General features: G+C 38.1%; 1 protein-coding gene across 3 annotated transcripts in view; it reads right to left on the minus strand.

Moving 5' to 3' along the window:
• The window catches only part of Triqk (triple QxxK/R motif containing), a 63,525-nt gene that overhangs the window by 17,977 nt on the left and 26,966 nt on the right, over positions 1-18,582 (minus strand). For all 3 annotated transcript variants that reach the window (XM_085676999.2, XM_048420549.3, XM_085676998.2), the window contains one exon: positions 3,485-3,563. In XM_085676999.2, coding sequence (XP_085533125.1) covers positions 3,485-3,545 — 61 coding nt within the window. In that variant the 5' untranslated portion in view covers positions 3,546-3,563. The remainder of the gene's footprint in view (positions 1-3,484; positions 3,564-18,582) is intronic.

The following is an 18,582-nucleotide window of genomic DNA, read 5'->3' on the forward strand; positions in this document are numbered from 1 at the left end:
AGTTTCCATGCAATAGCTGATGGTGTGTTAAGAAACATCAGGGAGGCACACTCAAGCTGCCAGCAGTGCATTGCTTCCCAAACCTTTCTGTTTCACATACTATTGGGTTTAGTCTAGTTTTGTTAAAACAGCAAAACTGGACTAACATAGACAATAGCAGTGTATAGGATAATAACTACTTGTATTAAAAAAGAATCTAGCCAAACAACTCAAAATAGCTCAAAACTTATAAAACAGTAACCTAAGTGCTTAAGTAAGCATAGGAAAAAATAATAAATACTATATAAGAAACACATAAAATTCACACTAAGATGCAGTAGGAAAAACATTAAAATAAGAGAGTGGGGGTTTTCTAAACCAAGGAAAGTGAACAAATACCAAAACGAAGATGGGGGAGAAATTCCAGAAAATAAACTCAGACATAAAACTTCATAGCATAACTGTGGATAATTACAAGCCAACAAACTAAACAACTAGAAAAAGTGGGGATAGTTGTGTAAACATGAATATATTCCTAGAAATGGCTGGTAGCTTGTGGTACAGAGAAGTCACATATAAACAGAAAACCTAAAGAGACAGATAAGAAATAACGATACTGAATCAGGAATCAGGAGTCCCCAGAAGTCCCTGACTAAAAGCATCCTAATGCTGGATGCCTTTACAGATGAATTCTACCAGACATTCAGTAAACAGCTTCCTTCTTAAACTCTCCCACAAAAGAGCAGAGGACATTTTATTTTTAAGGCACTTTAGTTTATATTCAAAATCTAAACAAAGACATCACAAAACAAAAATTACTGTCAAATTTAGAAAAAAATGGTGGCTAAAATCATTTACAAATTAGTGGAAGGCTGAATTTGATACTACATTCAAAGTACCATTCCACACTGACCAAACTGTATTCATCCCACTGTTGGAGTTAATTTTCACTGTCAACCTTTCTAGATTGGAATCACTATGAACACCGACCTCTCGCGGAGTCTGTGAAGACATTTCTGGAAAGGTTTGACTGGAGAGGGGATATCCAAAATGAACTGTGCAGCCCTCCACCATTGGCTGAGCTCTGACTGAATAAAAGAACGAGACTTGAGAAGCCTTCATCCAACTTTGCTTCCTGACTGTGCACGCAATGCGCCCAGCTACTACACGCCCCTACCAATATGCCCTCTCCCACACGATAGGTGTCCTTTGAATGCTGACTTGAAATAAACCCTTCCTTAAGTTGCTTCTGCCAGGTATTTTGTCATAGCAATGATGAAAGGAAGTACCAGAAAACTGATACCACGAGAGGGGTTCACTTGTTTGTAGGCCTTTGGAGCTAATCTCTAGGAGGAATTGAAAAGAATTTGGATCTGCAGGCAAGGACAGTCCCCCATGTTGGAGTAGAGCTTAACTGATAATCTCGGGGAGAGCTCAGAGGCCCAGAATGCCGAGAGAAGTGTGGATAGTGGAGGCCCAGCTTACGAAATTTCAAACAACACATCACCTGCCTGATGGGTTGAGGCCATTTAAGATGCATTCTGGCAAGTAATCTTACTGCATTCTGCCTACAATCTGATACTTGAGTCAACTGAATTAAGAAGTAATATGTATGTAACAAAATAAACAGGAAAAAAGACTATGAACTTGAAATACAGCAAGTGAGGGGGCAAAGGAAGGAAGACATGATGTATGTAGTTGTTTGCTATTTTTACTCGTAGGTTCTTGTGGCTCTTTGCTCTTTGGAGGACCTGCCATCCAACTCCCAAATAAATGTACAGAGGCTGATTATTTCTTATGGGTACCCGGCCTTAGTTTGGCTTATTTCCAGCCATCTTTTCTTAATTTAAATTATCCCTTTTACTTTTCGCCTCTGGGCTTTTATATTTTTCTGCTGTATACACTTTTATTTACTTCTTATTCCATGGTTTGCTGGGTAGCTCTATGGCTGGCCCCTGATGTCCTCCTCTCATTCCTCCATCTCTCATCCCAGATTTCTCCTTCCACTTATTCTCTCTGCCTGCCAGCCCACGTACATTTCTCCTGTCTTGTTACTGCTATTGGATGTTTAGTTCTTTATTAGGTCAATTAGGTGTTTTAGAAAGGCAAAGTAACACAGCTTCACAGAGTTAAATAAATGCAAAATAAAAGCATGCAGCAAATCTTTGCATCATTAAACAAATGTTCCACACCATAAACAAATGTAACACAACTTCATCTAATATTCCACAACAGATATAATTACAGTATAATCTCCAAAGGAAAAAATAAAAAAAGAAGTAACGGATGTCTTTGGTTGCTACCCAAGATGAAAGACAGAAATGGGATGTGAAAGTCAAAGAGAACCAAGTCCTACCATCTAAAGGCCTAACACAGGCTACATTTAGTAGTATTCTGCCATGCACAGCAGAAAATTGATAGGCAGACTTTAGGTGGACTTAGCCTATGCAAAACTTATCCATTATGTGAAATAATGGATATTTGAATTGATTTTTATATAGTCAAATGTATTTATATGTGCATGTATGCATGTATATATATGCAGATTTTTATGTGGCTATACCTAATACAAAATAGAAAAATTTTTTCCTTGACCTATGCATTCTGCATTTTTGTTGTTGTTTTACATTGTATGTCTGCTTTGTAATATTTTTAATTTATGGAGTGCATGCTTTGAAGATATTAAAAAATAGATGTATATTGTTTTGTGTCAGTTATTTTAATTATTTATGAATTCAATTGAAATTTCTTTTTTATTCTTCAATAACTTGAAGAGGCTTTATTAACCAATCACTTTTTGTTTAATTGGGTAGAGGGAGAGAGAAGAGGAAGAGAGAGTCGTGTTTAATGTCCGATTTCTACTTTATTGCATTTCTTTAAAAAAACCATGTCCCTAGGCTACGTACGAATTCTCTAAAGTCTCGGGATTTCCCCTGTGCATGAGTATTCTGCACACAAACACTTCACGAGCACTTAGAGAGAAAGCGTGCATTTAGAGCAGGCTTCTTCTTGCCCTCTGTCTGAGCTGTCCTCTCTCTAGATGGCCATCTTCCCGAGGGTGCTGTCCTAGTACCTAAGGATGTGCTTGGGATCTTCATCACCAACATCTTTCTTCTCTCTTGTAAGTCTTCACTTTTGACTCCTGAAAAGTTCTTCTTCTTTCTAAGCTGAGTTCTACATATGAAACTTATACTTTATTCAGAATATTTTAATGTAGTATTCTGAAATAATTACATCACTGCCATCGTGAAACAACAGAATTATCTTTTTAAATGCATATAAAGGAACAACTTATCAAATAATAATATGTGAAATACCATAAACAGCATCTATTCCTCAAAACAACAATATTAGCTTTATTCCATTGATAAAATCACAATTACCTATAAGGTGGTTCTTTACTCTTCTATTTTTGTGAGTTGTGTATATTACAGAAAATGTATTCCTTAACTGACGTACATAACTGTCTCTTTTTCATTTCTATTCACAGAAGCTCACTGCTTACCAATCTGCTTTCTGTACTGATCAACAGGAAGTTTCGTAGTGGAAGAGTCTTTTCTACCCATCTTTGATCTCCAAAATACCTGTTAAACGGAAAGAAAATAATTATAATGAAACATTTTTTTTTAAAAAAAAGTATCTGAAAACTCCCCCAATAGTTCATTAAGACCATTAAAAAACAATGAGCAAAATGCTGCTGACTTAATAGATATCTACAAAGAAAAGAAAACTTTCAAATAAATCATCAGATTTACAATTACTGGTGATAAAATCTTCACGTGTTTATTCTAGGTTACATTAATTTTATCAAGAACTAGGCTCAATCAATCCAGAACATGAAAGAATAGTATCTACAAACGGAAATTCTTGTTGCAGCTAGTCACTGTGTTACATCACTGAGACGGGCAGGTGTAGGGTCCTCTGCCCTACGCCCTGTACTGCAACAACAGGAAGCACTGCCAGGTACTACCATTTGCACTTTTCAAGTGTGTGCTGCGTTATTTAATCCTCAAACCAGTTTTCAAGTTCTATTTTTATTAAATTTAGCTGTTGCACCAAAACCTAAACTCTTCACACCAAATCTACACTCACTTTTTCCTATTTTCACAGTTAGACTACATTTCCTAGCTTTAATTAAAATATTTAATTAAGTTTTTTATTAGAAATCTGAATGTATCATTTTCAAACTAAGTATGAAACCCTCACAAACATGTCCTCTCTTTCCACCTAATGCATTGGAATATAAATGAGCCCTCACACAAATCTGGAAGGCCCCATCATCCATGGGATGGAGGAAATATTTTTAATAGTTTTTCATCCTTGAGAAAAGAATTAAATTCTCCCGTGAGTTACTAGATATTTGAAGACATATTTCCTGAAGTCACAAATGTTTGCTAAGGCAAACATCAATTACTAGAAGTTGTTCCTCACTCCTTTTAGTGTGGTTCTATATGAAAACCATATGGTCAAGCAAGAAGTCAGTTTTGGATTAAAATCACAAAGGCCTCTTACTATTACTGCGACATATATATGCACAAATATGTAAACGCAATCTGTGGTTTCCGGTTAGTGGCTTGAGTACGCACGGTTTCAGGACTGAATACTTTGCACTGCACACCAGTTAGGAGAGCGTCCCTGACCCTACTGCCCTGAGCATTCACTGGGGATTTGGAGGTAGAGGGTAGAGGAGGAAAGGAAGCAGGGAGGTTATACAATTATATCTTAATTAAAAATAATAAATAAAAAATGTATATGAAGACATGGGAATTCTAAGAACTTGAGGTTTAAGAAGCTGGAAAAGCTAACTTCTACAATTCAGATAGGAAGAAAAAATTAAAAATACCTAAAGAACAAAGTTCAGCTAATATTTCTCATCTGAGAGATGGCAGGGAGAGAGAAGGGGAAGAGAAGAGAGAAGGAATGAGAGATGGGGAGGGAGAACCGGAGATGGAGGATGAGCAATACTCTCGTGCAGAATCTCCTACTTCAGGTCCCCCCAGAGCAGACACTAGTGGATGACACACAAACCCAGAGTTCCAAAGATAGACAAAAAGCATATGGAAGTATACATAAGAAAGAAACTGGTAAAATGACAGGCACGTGAAACTCGGTGTCAGTGGTAAGACGCTTAGCACAAGATGAGGAAACTATTTAAGTAAAGGGGTGGGGGGATGAAAACAACACCTGGTCCTCATCCCCCGTGTAAGCTGAGGCTGCGCCATGGAGAGCAACGGGGCAGTGTGATGCCTGCTGTACACTGGAGGAGGAGACATCCCGGGGTGGGGCTCGGGGGTCACAAGGCGACACCGAGAGAAGTTCCTCTAAAGTGGTCATGGTGCGGCTCAAACAGGCTGTCTATAGTAGAAAAGGCAGGGGTAACGGAAACCTCTCCTAGCCTGGAGCTCTAGACAGAATTGGAGACAGAGCAATCTGTTCTAGTTTCTCGGGTTTGAACTAGATTACTAGAAGGGGAGGTCTTTCAGGCTCTAAATAAACGGATGGGGTTTTTCCTAATGGACTTTACTAAGGGATCTCAAAGACCAAGTACACCCGAAGTCTGCTCAAGCCCAACTACATTCCTTACACATCTGCATGAAGACAGCTAACAATGACCTCATTCAACACGAGGAAAAGGCATTCCCAAAGAGGCAACTTCTACCCACGTGTTAGAACAGCGTGAGCTCACCTTAAAGCTTAGTTTTATAATAATAATCTTCAGATTGATTATATAACAAATTTAGCAAAGTAAAATATCCACTGACAACAGAAAATCAAAGTAAATCCATCTTCAATAAACCATGGGGTTATTGCATCTAAGATGACACATACTTAAAGTTTTCTAAATGAAACTAAAATATCACCTAATCCTATACAGTCTTGCTTGTATTAATCAAAACATTAAAAATAGTTCTGTCAAGACAAGTCATAAATAATGTCAATAGATATAATGTATTCATATAGCAGTTCTATTCTGCATAGTGTTTGCATTTATTAATAATAAGTGCAGTCATTATTTTAATCTTAATTGTGTAGAGCTTGAAGATGTATCCATATCAAGAGAGAAGTTAGCTGACGTGCATAAAACACAAGGTAATATTCTTTCTTTAATATAGCTTTTTTTTCTTTACGGAATGTGCTTAAGTTAAACACACAAAACACAGCAAACTGCTGAGTCTGAGTGCCCAATGGCTGTGCATTACACCACCCTTCTCTTCCTGGTCATTTGACCATGGTAACATTTACAAGGCAAGTATTGTATTGATCCATTACTTGTAGTAAAAACAAAACAAAACAAAAAACCCCACTATCTTTTGACTGAAGGAAACTGAACTTTATTCATTTCCAAATGTGCTTTACATAATATAATACCCAAAAGTTAGCAAATCTAATGTCATAAATATCTACAGGCTATAAACAGACGTATTGTATATATGAACTTATTTTATATAAAGACCAGAAAAATTTCAATTTCTAAGTTCTAGACAAAAGACAAAAAACTGACTTTCAATCATGGTTCTAATTATTTTATAATCATACTTAATTAGAATTTCAAATTTTTAACTTTTTTCTTGTGTTTGAAAAAAAATCTATTCTTTCAGCAAAAAAATAGTGAGTAAAAAATAAAAACAAAAATCATACAAAACATTTGAATATGACAAAACTTTGTTACGTGAAACAAGCAGAAAATGATGAAAAGTATTTTATTTTATTAATAAATGTACTAACTGCATTTTAAAATGATATAAAAGCATGCCCGTTCATCTTTGTATGGCACAAACTGCCAACACTTCAGTCATCTAGAAATTCGACAATATTCTGACTTTTCTCCCCTCTTCACAGCCTGCAGTAACCATCATCCAGTTCTACTGCTTTGATGACATGATAGCAAACTCCTAGAAATCCAGGGAGACATTAGCACACACAGTCACGATTTATAATAAGACAGCTATTTGCATGTGAGATCAGCCACAATTTAAAATGTGTTGTGATAGATGTGGGAAGGGAATAACAGATTTATATTAGCATGTACAAACCAAGATTACATTCACAATTTAATTCCTTAGGGATTATGTCTCATCACCTTCTTTTATAAAGAATACTGCATTCCCTGAGGAGATAACCCACTCTGAGACCCAGCTCAACTAAAATATGGATTAATAAGCTACTATTTATTATTTATGTATTTTGTTGTGTGGGAATAATTTCAGATTAAGTCATCAGAAAACTTTTTAAAATTCCTGAAACTTGGTAACATATTTAAGAAAGAAAGAATACCAATGTTATTCAAAACATAGACTACACATTAAAATAATTGAAAATAAAAATTTCAGTTAATTAAAACTTTACATTCTAGAACTTTTAAGACTGAAGATGGCATTCCTGTTTAGAAATGCTTACTCAGCCTGTATAAAACAGCAATTTCTGTAATATGTACGTATAAACAAATTTTGTGTTATTTAATGGAGGTGGAGATAAGGCTCAGTGGTTAAGAGCAATACTGTCTTGCAGAGGATCCCAATTTGGTTTCTAGTCTTCATTTTGTACAGATCACAGCGGTCTGTAACTCCAGCTACAGGGCCACCTGACTCTTCTGACCTTCACAGGGACTAGCATTCACATGCACATACCTATCCTCCCTCTCACCCACACAAAATCAATCTTTGAAAAGGAAAGTATTCATACACTCAAATCACACTGGAACAATAATTATTTGTATAAACCCAAAAAGTCACTTCTAGGAAATGTATCTTAGTTGTGGGACTCTCCAGCTAATTATAAAACTAAATAAACACAATACCGAATAGTAAGAAATGTTTTCTTAAGAGAAGCAAGACAAAACAGAAAACAAGAGCTGTGTGGTCTTTCACATCATACTCAGTTGAAGATAATTATAGACATCAAGGAAATAGCCAAACCAATAAATGTACTAGGCAAAAAGAGAGTCTATTTATGGCCTGTGGAAGCAATGCTGCTTAAAGAGATTACAAATATCATAAACTATAAAAGACAAAAAAAAGAGCTGAACAGTATGGCCAAGAAAAGGTGAAGGGCACTGGATATAATAACCATCATAGCCTATCCTTTGAGTATATTGATGAGAAAGCTATCATGTACTCGACACACACATCCACGAAGTGAGGTCTGGTAGCAGGTAGCAAAGACAGCCTGGTAGCCCATGCTCACTGTGAAATATGTAGCAATATTTTATGCTACTTGTGAGCAGGAATGGGGGAGTCAGACAATGGACAGCCAGACACCTAAATTGCTGCTCTGGAGGATTGTAGACTTTCAAGAAGATAGACTTGGGGAGCAATATCCCAAAATACATGAATTTGGTGACCACGAATCACTGGGCTACATTATGACACATACTACATTTCTTTTGGCAGTCCCAGCTGCTTAGTGCTGACACATAGGAAGTGTGATAGGGTGGAGTTCAGATTTTCCAGTTTGGGACAACAGAAAGAGCAAAGAAAACAGAGGTGTAAGGACTATACAGAGCAGCCAGGGACACTCTGGGGTCTAAAGCTGCAGAAGAAAGCAGAGCTGGCAGAGTGCAGAGTTAATCAGAATGTGTTGCTATGTACATCTGCAGACACTAAAGCTCTGGTAAGATGAAAGAGCCAGCTTTGGAGTTAAAAGCAATCAAAGGCTTAAACTGAATGTCCTTCTTATTACAGAAGAGTAGAGAATCTTTAAAGGCGAATGTGGAAATGTGGCGTGACTGATTATTGAGATGGAGCCAATTTGGTACGAAATTGCCAAAGTGGCTGATAACATAATGGTAAGTAACTAAAGGAATCGGGGACAAGATAAAGTGTTCATTAGGAACGTAGAAAATGCAGAGTCATGGAGATACACGGAAGCTTGGACACAAACTCTGAACTGAGAAGAGTATGGAAGGATGGAGATGTCCACACATAAATAGGAAGGCTGACAGAATTATAGTCAAGTGTATTAAACAAATGAGCTGGAGCTTTGTTTGACTATCCTTGCTTGTTTTAATCTATATTAAAAAGTAAATGATATAGGAGTATAAATATGGAATTAATATGATTATCCACATATTAATTACAGATGAGCTTAGTGGTACAATGGCCTTTAATTTTTGAACTTTAGAAGTAGAGGCAAAGTATCAGTAATTCAAAGTCAGCCTTGAAGTCAGGCTAGGGTACTAAAATAATGTCAAAAACAAAAAACAAACAAACAAAAAGACTTTCAGAAAATGATGTCTATGATGAGACTCTGGTTAAATGAAAACAGGTGAAAATGACATGTTTGCAGATGGAAAGATTTCAACAAGAGAATAATACAGAGGGGGCCATGAACTATCAGGAGCATATATGGGACATGAATGTCCACAGGAGGACATACGATCACACAGGTCATACTGAAAGGTGAGTAGACAAATGTGTTCGATCCTGAATTAGGTTGTCTCAAGATGACACAAAATACTAGGACCTTTCAGAGTTATCTGGGGCTAGGTAAAATGGGAAAATCCATTCCTGGGAAAGGCTGGCAATACAGAAGTCAGTCCCCAGAGGGCAGTCTCAGGTCTCAAGGAGCAGGGGCATTATAACCCAGGAGGGACTAAAGGAGCTAGGACAGCAGCTGCCAAGATGTCTGTCCATCCGTCCCTTATTAACCACTAAGAAGTAAGTTCCCAGGCCCTAAGCCAGCCCTGCTGGATCTGAATTCAGCGACTGAGAGTCACAAAGCTCCAGTGTTGGTTCACTCTTCCACCTCAAGTATTGGTGTAAGCACGAACTCTGACGACCACTGCTTCTTAACGAGATCGCGGGTCAGTTCTTCCACATGCTGTCATTTGTAAAACTGCTGGGAGAAAGCAAGAGGCCTGACAGGGGACTGTGGTGCCCTTCAGCCTCTTTGTTGGCTGGAAACCTGCTTGGGAAGCCTGACTACATGGTTGAGGCTTTGAGATTTGATAGGTTTTCTGATGCAGCATCAAACGGTTTTGTGTAGTAAGAGAAGCAAATTCGATACTGTTTCCTACCATCACAGAGACGGGAAGTGAGAGATAATTGATAGACTTCCGAGCACAGAGCTGAGGAAACCCAAAGGCAATCCACTATTGGAGCAGCGGGGAAACAGCCTCGATGGGTCCATGAGGCAGAACAACTGGCAATAGCAATGATTCTCAGCCTTGAGCATAGTTCATTAAAACACAGAGTCCCAGGCCACACTCACTCCTTAGAGAATACTCAGTAGGGCTGGGGCGGGGGATAAGGATATTCAACAAACACCTCCTCTTTGCAGAGATTTCAAATGTAAGTAGTCATGGCCCATGCTTGGCAAAATACTGTGCTACACAGATGGTAACACCACCAACAGAAATTAAGTAATATAGGAGAAGGATCCATGGGATCTGTGCTGAGAGGAGGGAGAGCTACAAATCCAGCCAATAAAACATATATAATTACCACCAGAAAACAATGCACTTGATTTTTTCTCAAGCCTAACAGAACTGGCTATTTTAAAATAATTGTATCAGAAATCCTTCAGTATCCATCAAAAAATATGCACAAATATTTTTGCTTACTTCTCTTTTGATGCCTTTTAATGCACAGATTGTTGTAGCATCTGGACACATGACATACTTGAAAACAACACATTAAATTTATACTGCCCAGAATAGACAGAAAGCTGCCTGTGTGTGTCATTATTAACATTCTTTATGAGGAAGTTGATGCTACATTACCTGGGACCAATGGAGTAAATTTTATAATTCTAAACTTTGCAAAAATACAATAGGAGTAGGCACTACAAATCTGAAATGCCATATAAGGGAGTCAGTCTTTAAAAAGTGACCCTTTTCCCAAACACGAAAGTAACCATTATAATTGAATAAAGCTTTTCTAGAGAATGAATTTCTTGTTCTATATTTCCAAGGAAGACAGGTTATTAACTACACATTGGCTGGGTTAGTCATGAACTTGTGGTTCTCAAATGGAAGTCATTAACCGTGCCGAGGCGCTCGCTCAGTGGCTAGCAGTGCTTGTGAAAGCACGAAGTTCTGAGTTGTAACCCCCAACAGAAACAGAAAAGGCAAAACAGGCACGGCCACACATGCCTGCAACCCGAAGAATGGGAGGCAGAAACCGGCAGATCCCAGGTGGCTAGTCAGTCATCCTTGTCAAAACTGCAAGGGACAGACTCAGAAAGAGACCCCACCTCAAAAACCAGGTGAAGAAACTGATAGAGAAATACTCTTGACAGCGGCCTCCACTCATCCACTGCACATGCTAGAAGAGGACGTGTGTGGGGACGCCTGTGCTCATACATGTCTCCTCAAACACATACACAGTATGTATCTAACGGTGTAACTATGCCTCCAAAGGTGTACATACACCTAATAAAAAGAATCCAAGCATTTACAAGAGAGAAAAGAAAATCTTTAATCAAACAAATTATACGAGCCTTTAAATAACGGTTACTTTTCATGTAAATTGTTCCTTTAAACAAGTTTCTAAAGGGGACTAGGAAATGGCTCAGAGGTTGAGAGAACTGGCTGCTCTTCCAATTGACCAGGATTCGGTTCCTAGCACCACAAAGTGGCTCATAAGCATCTGTTAACTCCAGTTTGAGAGAGCATCTGACACCCTCTCCTACTTCCCCCACCATCAGCATCAAGACCATCTGCTGCTGGGGATCTGGACTGCGTGTGTGGAAGGAGTGAGCAGGGTAAGTCAGCATTGATTCCCGTTTCCCGGTGGTGGGTGTGATGCAGCCCGCTGTTTGAGGTGCCTGTTCCTTCATTTCCTCCACTGTGACGACCCGTGATCTACAGCAGTGAGCCAACGCGGCTCCAGTCTCGCTTGAGTTGCTAGTCTTGCGTACGTCATCGCTACTGCAGACACATCCACTTATCATAATCCTACACGAACTCCACATTTCAGGCTCTAACACGATATTTGAGAACTGTAATGACTAGATGTTCAATAGGGGCTGAAAGGATGACTCAGCAGTTTGAAACATTCTGTTCTTGCTGAGGACTGGAGTTCAGCTCCCTGGGCTCATGTCTGGCAGCTCAGCCTGTTACCCTGAAATCTGACGCCCTCTTCGGGTTGGGTACTGTATTTAGTTCACAAAGCTCCATCCCACTTCCTTTGATAATTAAAAACATAATAAATCTTTTTAAAAAGTTTTTGATACATTTCTCTAAAACAAATATTAGGAAAATACACCTAGCAAGAAATATCTAAGTAGGTTTTCCATGCAGATGGAATTTTCTGAAAGATTCTAAATCTATCAGAATCACTACTTTGAACCAACTATTCTTAATTAAAACAGCTGGTAGCAGTTAACTTCAGGAGATCAGCCCACCAGAATGCAAGCCACTGATGGGTGAATATTGGCTAGGCAAGGCCCCGAAGGGTTCGGCTCCAGAATGTCTCTTGCTACTGCTGTGCCCTTGCATGTTTGCCACTGCCATTTTTCTCAGGTGTCTTGCATGCTGTGAAAGGGTGTGAGGGATATCAGCTCCTTTGAATGTAGTGTGATTATCTCATAGAAATATCTTGTTCTATTGGGCATTTTTACCTGTAGATTATTTCCTCTTAAGTCTGATTGTTAGTTTAAATAGAATTTTTATTATTGTGGGTTTCCAATAAAAAGAGTACGGGATTGTGACAGAAGTTAGTTTAGTGGGGAAATTAATATAGGTAAAGGCAGGATATAGTGTTGCTCCTGCCCCTGAAAAAGCACAGGCTGCCAGGATAGAAAATAAGAACAAGGAAGTGTCACCTGGTCAGGACTTGAAGAGCATTATAGACTGTGGCTTAGGCTAATGATTCAGGAAAACAGCTGAGTCCCAAAAGCTAAGCTAACTCAGATTCTTTTAATCTTAATATTGGGAGATGTTGTTTCAATGGGCACCACAGCTAAAACAAAGTTTTAAGTGACTTAAGGCTGGGTTAAGCTGCTTTTGTTAATAGCTTTGAGGTAGAAAATCTTGAGGAACAATTTTAGGTTTAGAAAAACTTTTGATAGTTTAACAAGGGACTCATTGAGGTCATGGAACACAACAATGGCAGCCTGGCTGTGGCTGGCTATGGCTGGCTGTGGCTGGTTGTGGCTAGCTATGGCTGGCTGACATTTTTTCCTTGTTAGGATGGGTTGGTGATCAAAGGTTATGATTACCTTCTTATTTAGCTTCTCTAGGATCACGAATAATAGGCTCCAAGCCCTTTAATTATGGCTAGAATCCTCTAATGAGTGAATACATACCATATTCCTCTTTTTGGGTCTGGCTTACCTCCCTCAGTAAAGCGTTTTCTATGTCCATCCATTTGCATGCAAAATTCAAGATGTTATTGTTTTTTACCGCTGAGTAAAACTCTAATGTTCCACACCTTTTTTAACCATTCTTCTATTGAGGGGCACCTAGGTTGTTTCCAGGTTCTGGCTATTACAAATAGTGCTGCTATGAACATAGTTGAACAAATGCTTTTGTTGTGTGATAGGGCATGTCTTGGGTATATTCCCAAGAGTGGAATTGCTGGGTCCTGAGGGAGGCTGACTCCCAGTTTCCTGAGAAACCGCCACACTGATTTCCACAGTGGCTGCACAAGTTTGCATTCCCACCAACAATGGATGAGAGTTCCCCTCTCTCCACATCCTCTCCAGCATAGGTTATCATTGATGTTTTTGACTTTAGCTAATCTGACCCGTGTAAAATGGCACGTGATCCAACCAGATTCTCTGAATGTAGTCGGATTCTCTGAACGTGGCTGGCCCGGAGTCTTTCTGAAAAGCCATTGACAATGACACTGGGACTTGTTTCCTCTGCATATACTGGATTTTTGGGATCCAGTCTGTTTGGATACTCACCTTCCTGGACCTGGAGGGAGGGGGGAGGAACTTGAACTTCCCACAGGGCAGGAAGCCCTGACTGCTCTTAGGGATGGAGAGGGAGGAGGAGGGGGAGTGGGGGGAGTGGGAGGGTGTTGGGAGGAGGGGCAGAAATGAAAACTTTTATAATTTAATAAACTTTGAAAAAAAATAAAATAAAAAGATGGGAAATGGATTAAAAGTATGGAATTCACAATAAAAGATAAAATGGTAAAAAAAAAACAAAAAAAGGTTATGATTAATTCCTTGCATCTAGTTCTGCTCTCAGCTTCCTGATATAAAAAAACTGTTGATGAATGGGTGTGCATTCTAAGGATTTAAAGCAGATCTGACTGGTTGTTTTCCGCATATAAAAGTTTAGATTTGTGATTCATTAGAGCTTTTTATAGGATTATCTTTTGAGATAAATATTAAAATAATTTATCTTTTCTTTGTAACCCCAATCTGCAGCTTGACAGAGAAAGAACTGGCTGAGAAAAACACCTTGCTTGCTTACACTCTGTTCCTCTATACTATGTTGCTTGGACATGAAAACATGTGGGTTCTTGGAAATCATTTGTTTTTCACCTGTGATGTATAAAATGTTTAATCATCAAAGGGAAATGGGAAACATTCTTTTTACCTGTACTCATTGTAATCATTCACTTGAAAGTAGAATGAAGTAACATAGTAATTTTTATACTGCTTGAAAGATTTTGCTAGGGTATATAGCTGTAAGGGGGAAATTAATGATGTACAGAAGGGAAATACCTGGACAGAGGTAAGAAAAGAAATAGAGAGAAGAGAGAGATGATAGGGAGACCTAAAGGTATGTGCGTGTGTATTTACCCTTTTTGCCAGTCCCAGAGAGTTAAGTTTTGCCCCATTCACCGGTCCCAGAGAATTAAGCTTTAGTCCCTCAGATAGAGCAGTCAGAGTGAGCCATTAGTTCACCAACTCTGTGGCTCCTTCTCGGTTTCGGAGCTGCTGAAGGCTGGTTCTCACAGCAGCATAAGACAATGTTATTTCCCTGTTATACATGCATGTACATTCATTCAAACAAACATGAACAAATTTCAGTTTTAGAGTACTTGGCAGACTTTGAAAGTCTACTTGAAGACTTCCTCAGTCTTAACATGTGTTCTACCAGTTTCTAAAAGGGCTTGGATATACCACAGTCCCTAATTTGTAATTGTCTGATTTTTAAAACTATATATAAACTTATCTTGCAAATTCTGTTCTATGCAAAGTTTAGGAAGTTTAGTTATTAAGGCTTAGTTATTAAGATTCTGATTTATAAGGATTATTACTAAAAACAATAAGCATTTGGTTACTAAAGAAGATATAAAAACTGTTATGAGATATGTTTATCTATTAGTTTTGTAAAATAATTTTAACAGAGACCTATAAAAATTCATCCACACAATTTTCCATCAAAACAATCCACTTTCAAAACTGAAGGGAACTCCATTACACCATGCCACGTGAAGGCCAGGACCATCCCAGGATTGACACAGATTCTTCCCTCATCACTGTGAGTCTAGAATTTTCACTTTTGTATTTTATAATGATTCACAATAAGTCTTGAAACTTCATGCCTTTCATCTTGCTTCTCATCAAATTGAAGCTATTGTTAAACATCTACTGGTACTGAATCAATTAAAATCTGACAGTTGACAAACAATGTCATTCTAATTTCACCCTACTACATTTACTAGTTGGCAATCAACACAAAACATTCTCTCATTCATTTAAACATGTTTATCAGTATATATTCACAGAAGACTGTTTTATTTAGTTTTAAGAATTTATGTTATGATTTTGATGCTCCTATTGTCCAATGTCAGATCCTTCCTTCAAGGTGGCCTATGTTCTACTGAACAATCATCATCCTTTTACAGCACATCTGCATTTGCTGGCCTGGAAGCTGCCACTTTCCTGAGGACCCAATTCTCTGCTATCTATTTTTTCTCCCCTGTTATATGGGGATGAGTAGCTAAAACTAAGGGCCATTTAAGGGGCTATATAAAAACTTAATGTCTTAGAATAATAAATTAGAAGCTTCCGAACACACAAACACACATATATGATAGTGATCTAAATGGAATTGACCAATAACAGGGGAGACTATCCTCAACTTGACATCTCTTGTAACCAAATGAAGCTTCACATTCTGGGAATGGGTTACATTTAACTGAGTTGTTGACCAAAGTATCTTCAACGGAACCCCGAAACAACTTAGGCTATTGCTAACGATACTGGTTGTTCTACAGAAACTAATGGCCAGTCCTTATTGCTAAAGGAAACACCTGAATAGTGTGCTGGGCATGGAGAAGTCAAACTGGTGCCTACCTAGAGCTTTCATCCCTACTGACTAGCATTTATAATATGGAGGGTATTCTGTGTGTGACTAAAGGAGAGACATACACACCAACCTCGCTGTAAACCCCTGATCTACAATGACGAATTCTCTACAAGGTATGCTAGAGCAATAGCAGCACTAAGCTTGTGGGTCCAAGCAACCAATATCTGCATCAGGACTCACTCCATCAGTGGAACCAATCCCCAACAGTGTTTTGGTAGCCAAAAGACTGAGACTATATAGGCAAGAAACTCAGGAGAAAACCAAATGCTACTGTTATGCTAAAGGAAAATAGCAACAAATGACTACTGACGACTTTCTGCTATACTTATAGGTCAGTGAATTGCTCGGCTATCATCAAAGAAGCTTCCTTCTGCAGTAGATGGGAATTCATGTAGATTCACAACACAGGACAACGTACACAGTGAAAGGCCTTGGGACACTCAGTCCTAAATGCGATGTCTCCATCAAATCCCTACCCCCACAAGGTTCAGGGAATCCTGCAGAAGAGGAGGTGGAAAGATTGCAAGACCTAGATGGAATGGAAGACACCAAGGAAACACGGCCTCTGAAGCACAGAAGGACTTGCGGGTACACACATGAACTCACAGAAACTGGCAGTCCGCACGGGCTCTGCACAGGTCTGGGCCTGACAGAGTGCTGGAACTGGGAGTGAGGGTGGACACAAACCCCATCCTCAACTCAGAATTGATTCCAGTTGGTTACCACTGGCAAATGAAAAACTAGTTTTCTCTAGCAGAGTCTCCCTTTGTGTAAGGGCAGGCCCCATGCCCAGAAGTAGGTGGTCAGCACAAGACAAACTCAATGATAATCTGGAGGTTGGTTTTTTCTCGTAATGCTTTGTCTGGGCTCCTTTTTTTTTTCCTCACACTACAAATCTTTTGTGTATCCACTATGGTTTCTAACTGTGTTCTTGGGGGATTTCGATGTGTGAAATGTGTGTGTCCATACATCTATATGTGTTACTTCTACTATTTTTTAGCTCTTTATTTTTGTTTGTTTATCTGTTTTTTTACTATTCAGGGTTTTTTATTCTAACTTATTTGATTGTTTTAGATGCCTGTTTGATTTGTAATGAGAAAAAGCAATAAAAGATGTGGGTTTGGGCTGGTGGGGCAGATTTGGGAGGTGCTGGGGAAACCACAGTCAGAAAATATTGTATAGAAATCTATTTTTAAAAAGAAGTTACGACTTTAATAATTATCTACTATGTATATATAAGTAAAATTATAAAGTAATTACACATATCAAATTGCTAAAATTCAAGATATTTATTTCAAAATTATAAATATATTCTATCATAATCTGTGATCTTTAAAACATTATTCTCATACTTTTGACTGAAAAAATATAGAGACTATATTACACTAGCTTCCTAGATTTATGTTTAGTGATGGAATTAACACGTGTTCACTCTTAGTCATTTCACTATGTGTCACCTACTTCAAATAACCAGGTCTCCAAATCTCAGAGAACTATACTCGAGAAGCTAGGCAGGTCCACACTGAGGGCACAGGAAATACAGCCTTATCATTTTCTTTCTTATCAATCCTATCTAACTATTAGATAATACCTTTCCCATCTCCTTTTACACCTAACTACTTCAGGGAGAATAAACTGAGACAGAAATTTAGAGGTACGCTCTTGAATAGCTTCCGAGACATACATCATATGTTTCTTGACAAATATGGAATAATGTATTAGCACACAGACTAGAAGGTCGAAGGCCTTAGGTTAGCTATTTCTTTACAATAAAATAATAGACGACCTGACAAATTTTCTTCATAAAATATTCCTTTAAAAAATCCTTTTGTACAATTTGGACTAGTCTGAGAATAATTATTTTAATGCCTAGAAACATGTTTTGCAAAGTAGGAAAAATCTAATAATACTAATACATAATATTTTAAAATACATCTTCTAAAACAAATGAAAGATATGAAGCAAATACAACCTAAGAGCAGAAGGGAAAACAAATCGCTCAAGTGAGCCATCAGAATGTCCTTTGTGGTTACGTGCTTTTAGTAAGTTTGTAATTTGGTGTGACTTATTTAAAAACAGCTTTATTAGTACGTAGATGTCAAAAGTATAAAAGAACTAGTGTGCACATGATTGGACAGAAGCTACATTAAAGGCATTCATTACATGAAAGGCCCACGTGACATCATCATTACCAATTCACTAATGGAAGAATTTCTCAGAGTGGTAGTTTCCACACATATTGGAATATTAAATTTAATATTTGCAAACTATGAGGCAAATTACACATTTAAAAGTTACCAAATTATACTAGAGAAATGAAATAATGAGACCTGAGTTTATAAAACTTGGAAAATAATACGGAAAAAGTTAATAGAGAGAAGTACTAT

This window comes from Myodes glareolus, chromosome 16, assembly GCF_982192425.1.
Source record: "Myodes glareolus chromosome 16, mMyoGla1.1, whole genome shotgun sequence".
Taxonomy (NCBI): Eukaryota; Metazoa; Chordata; class Mammalia; order Rodentia; family Cricetidae; genus Myodes; species Myodes glareolus.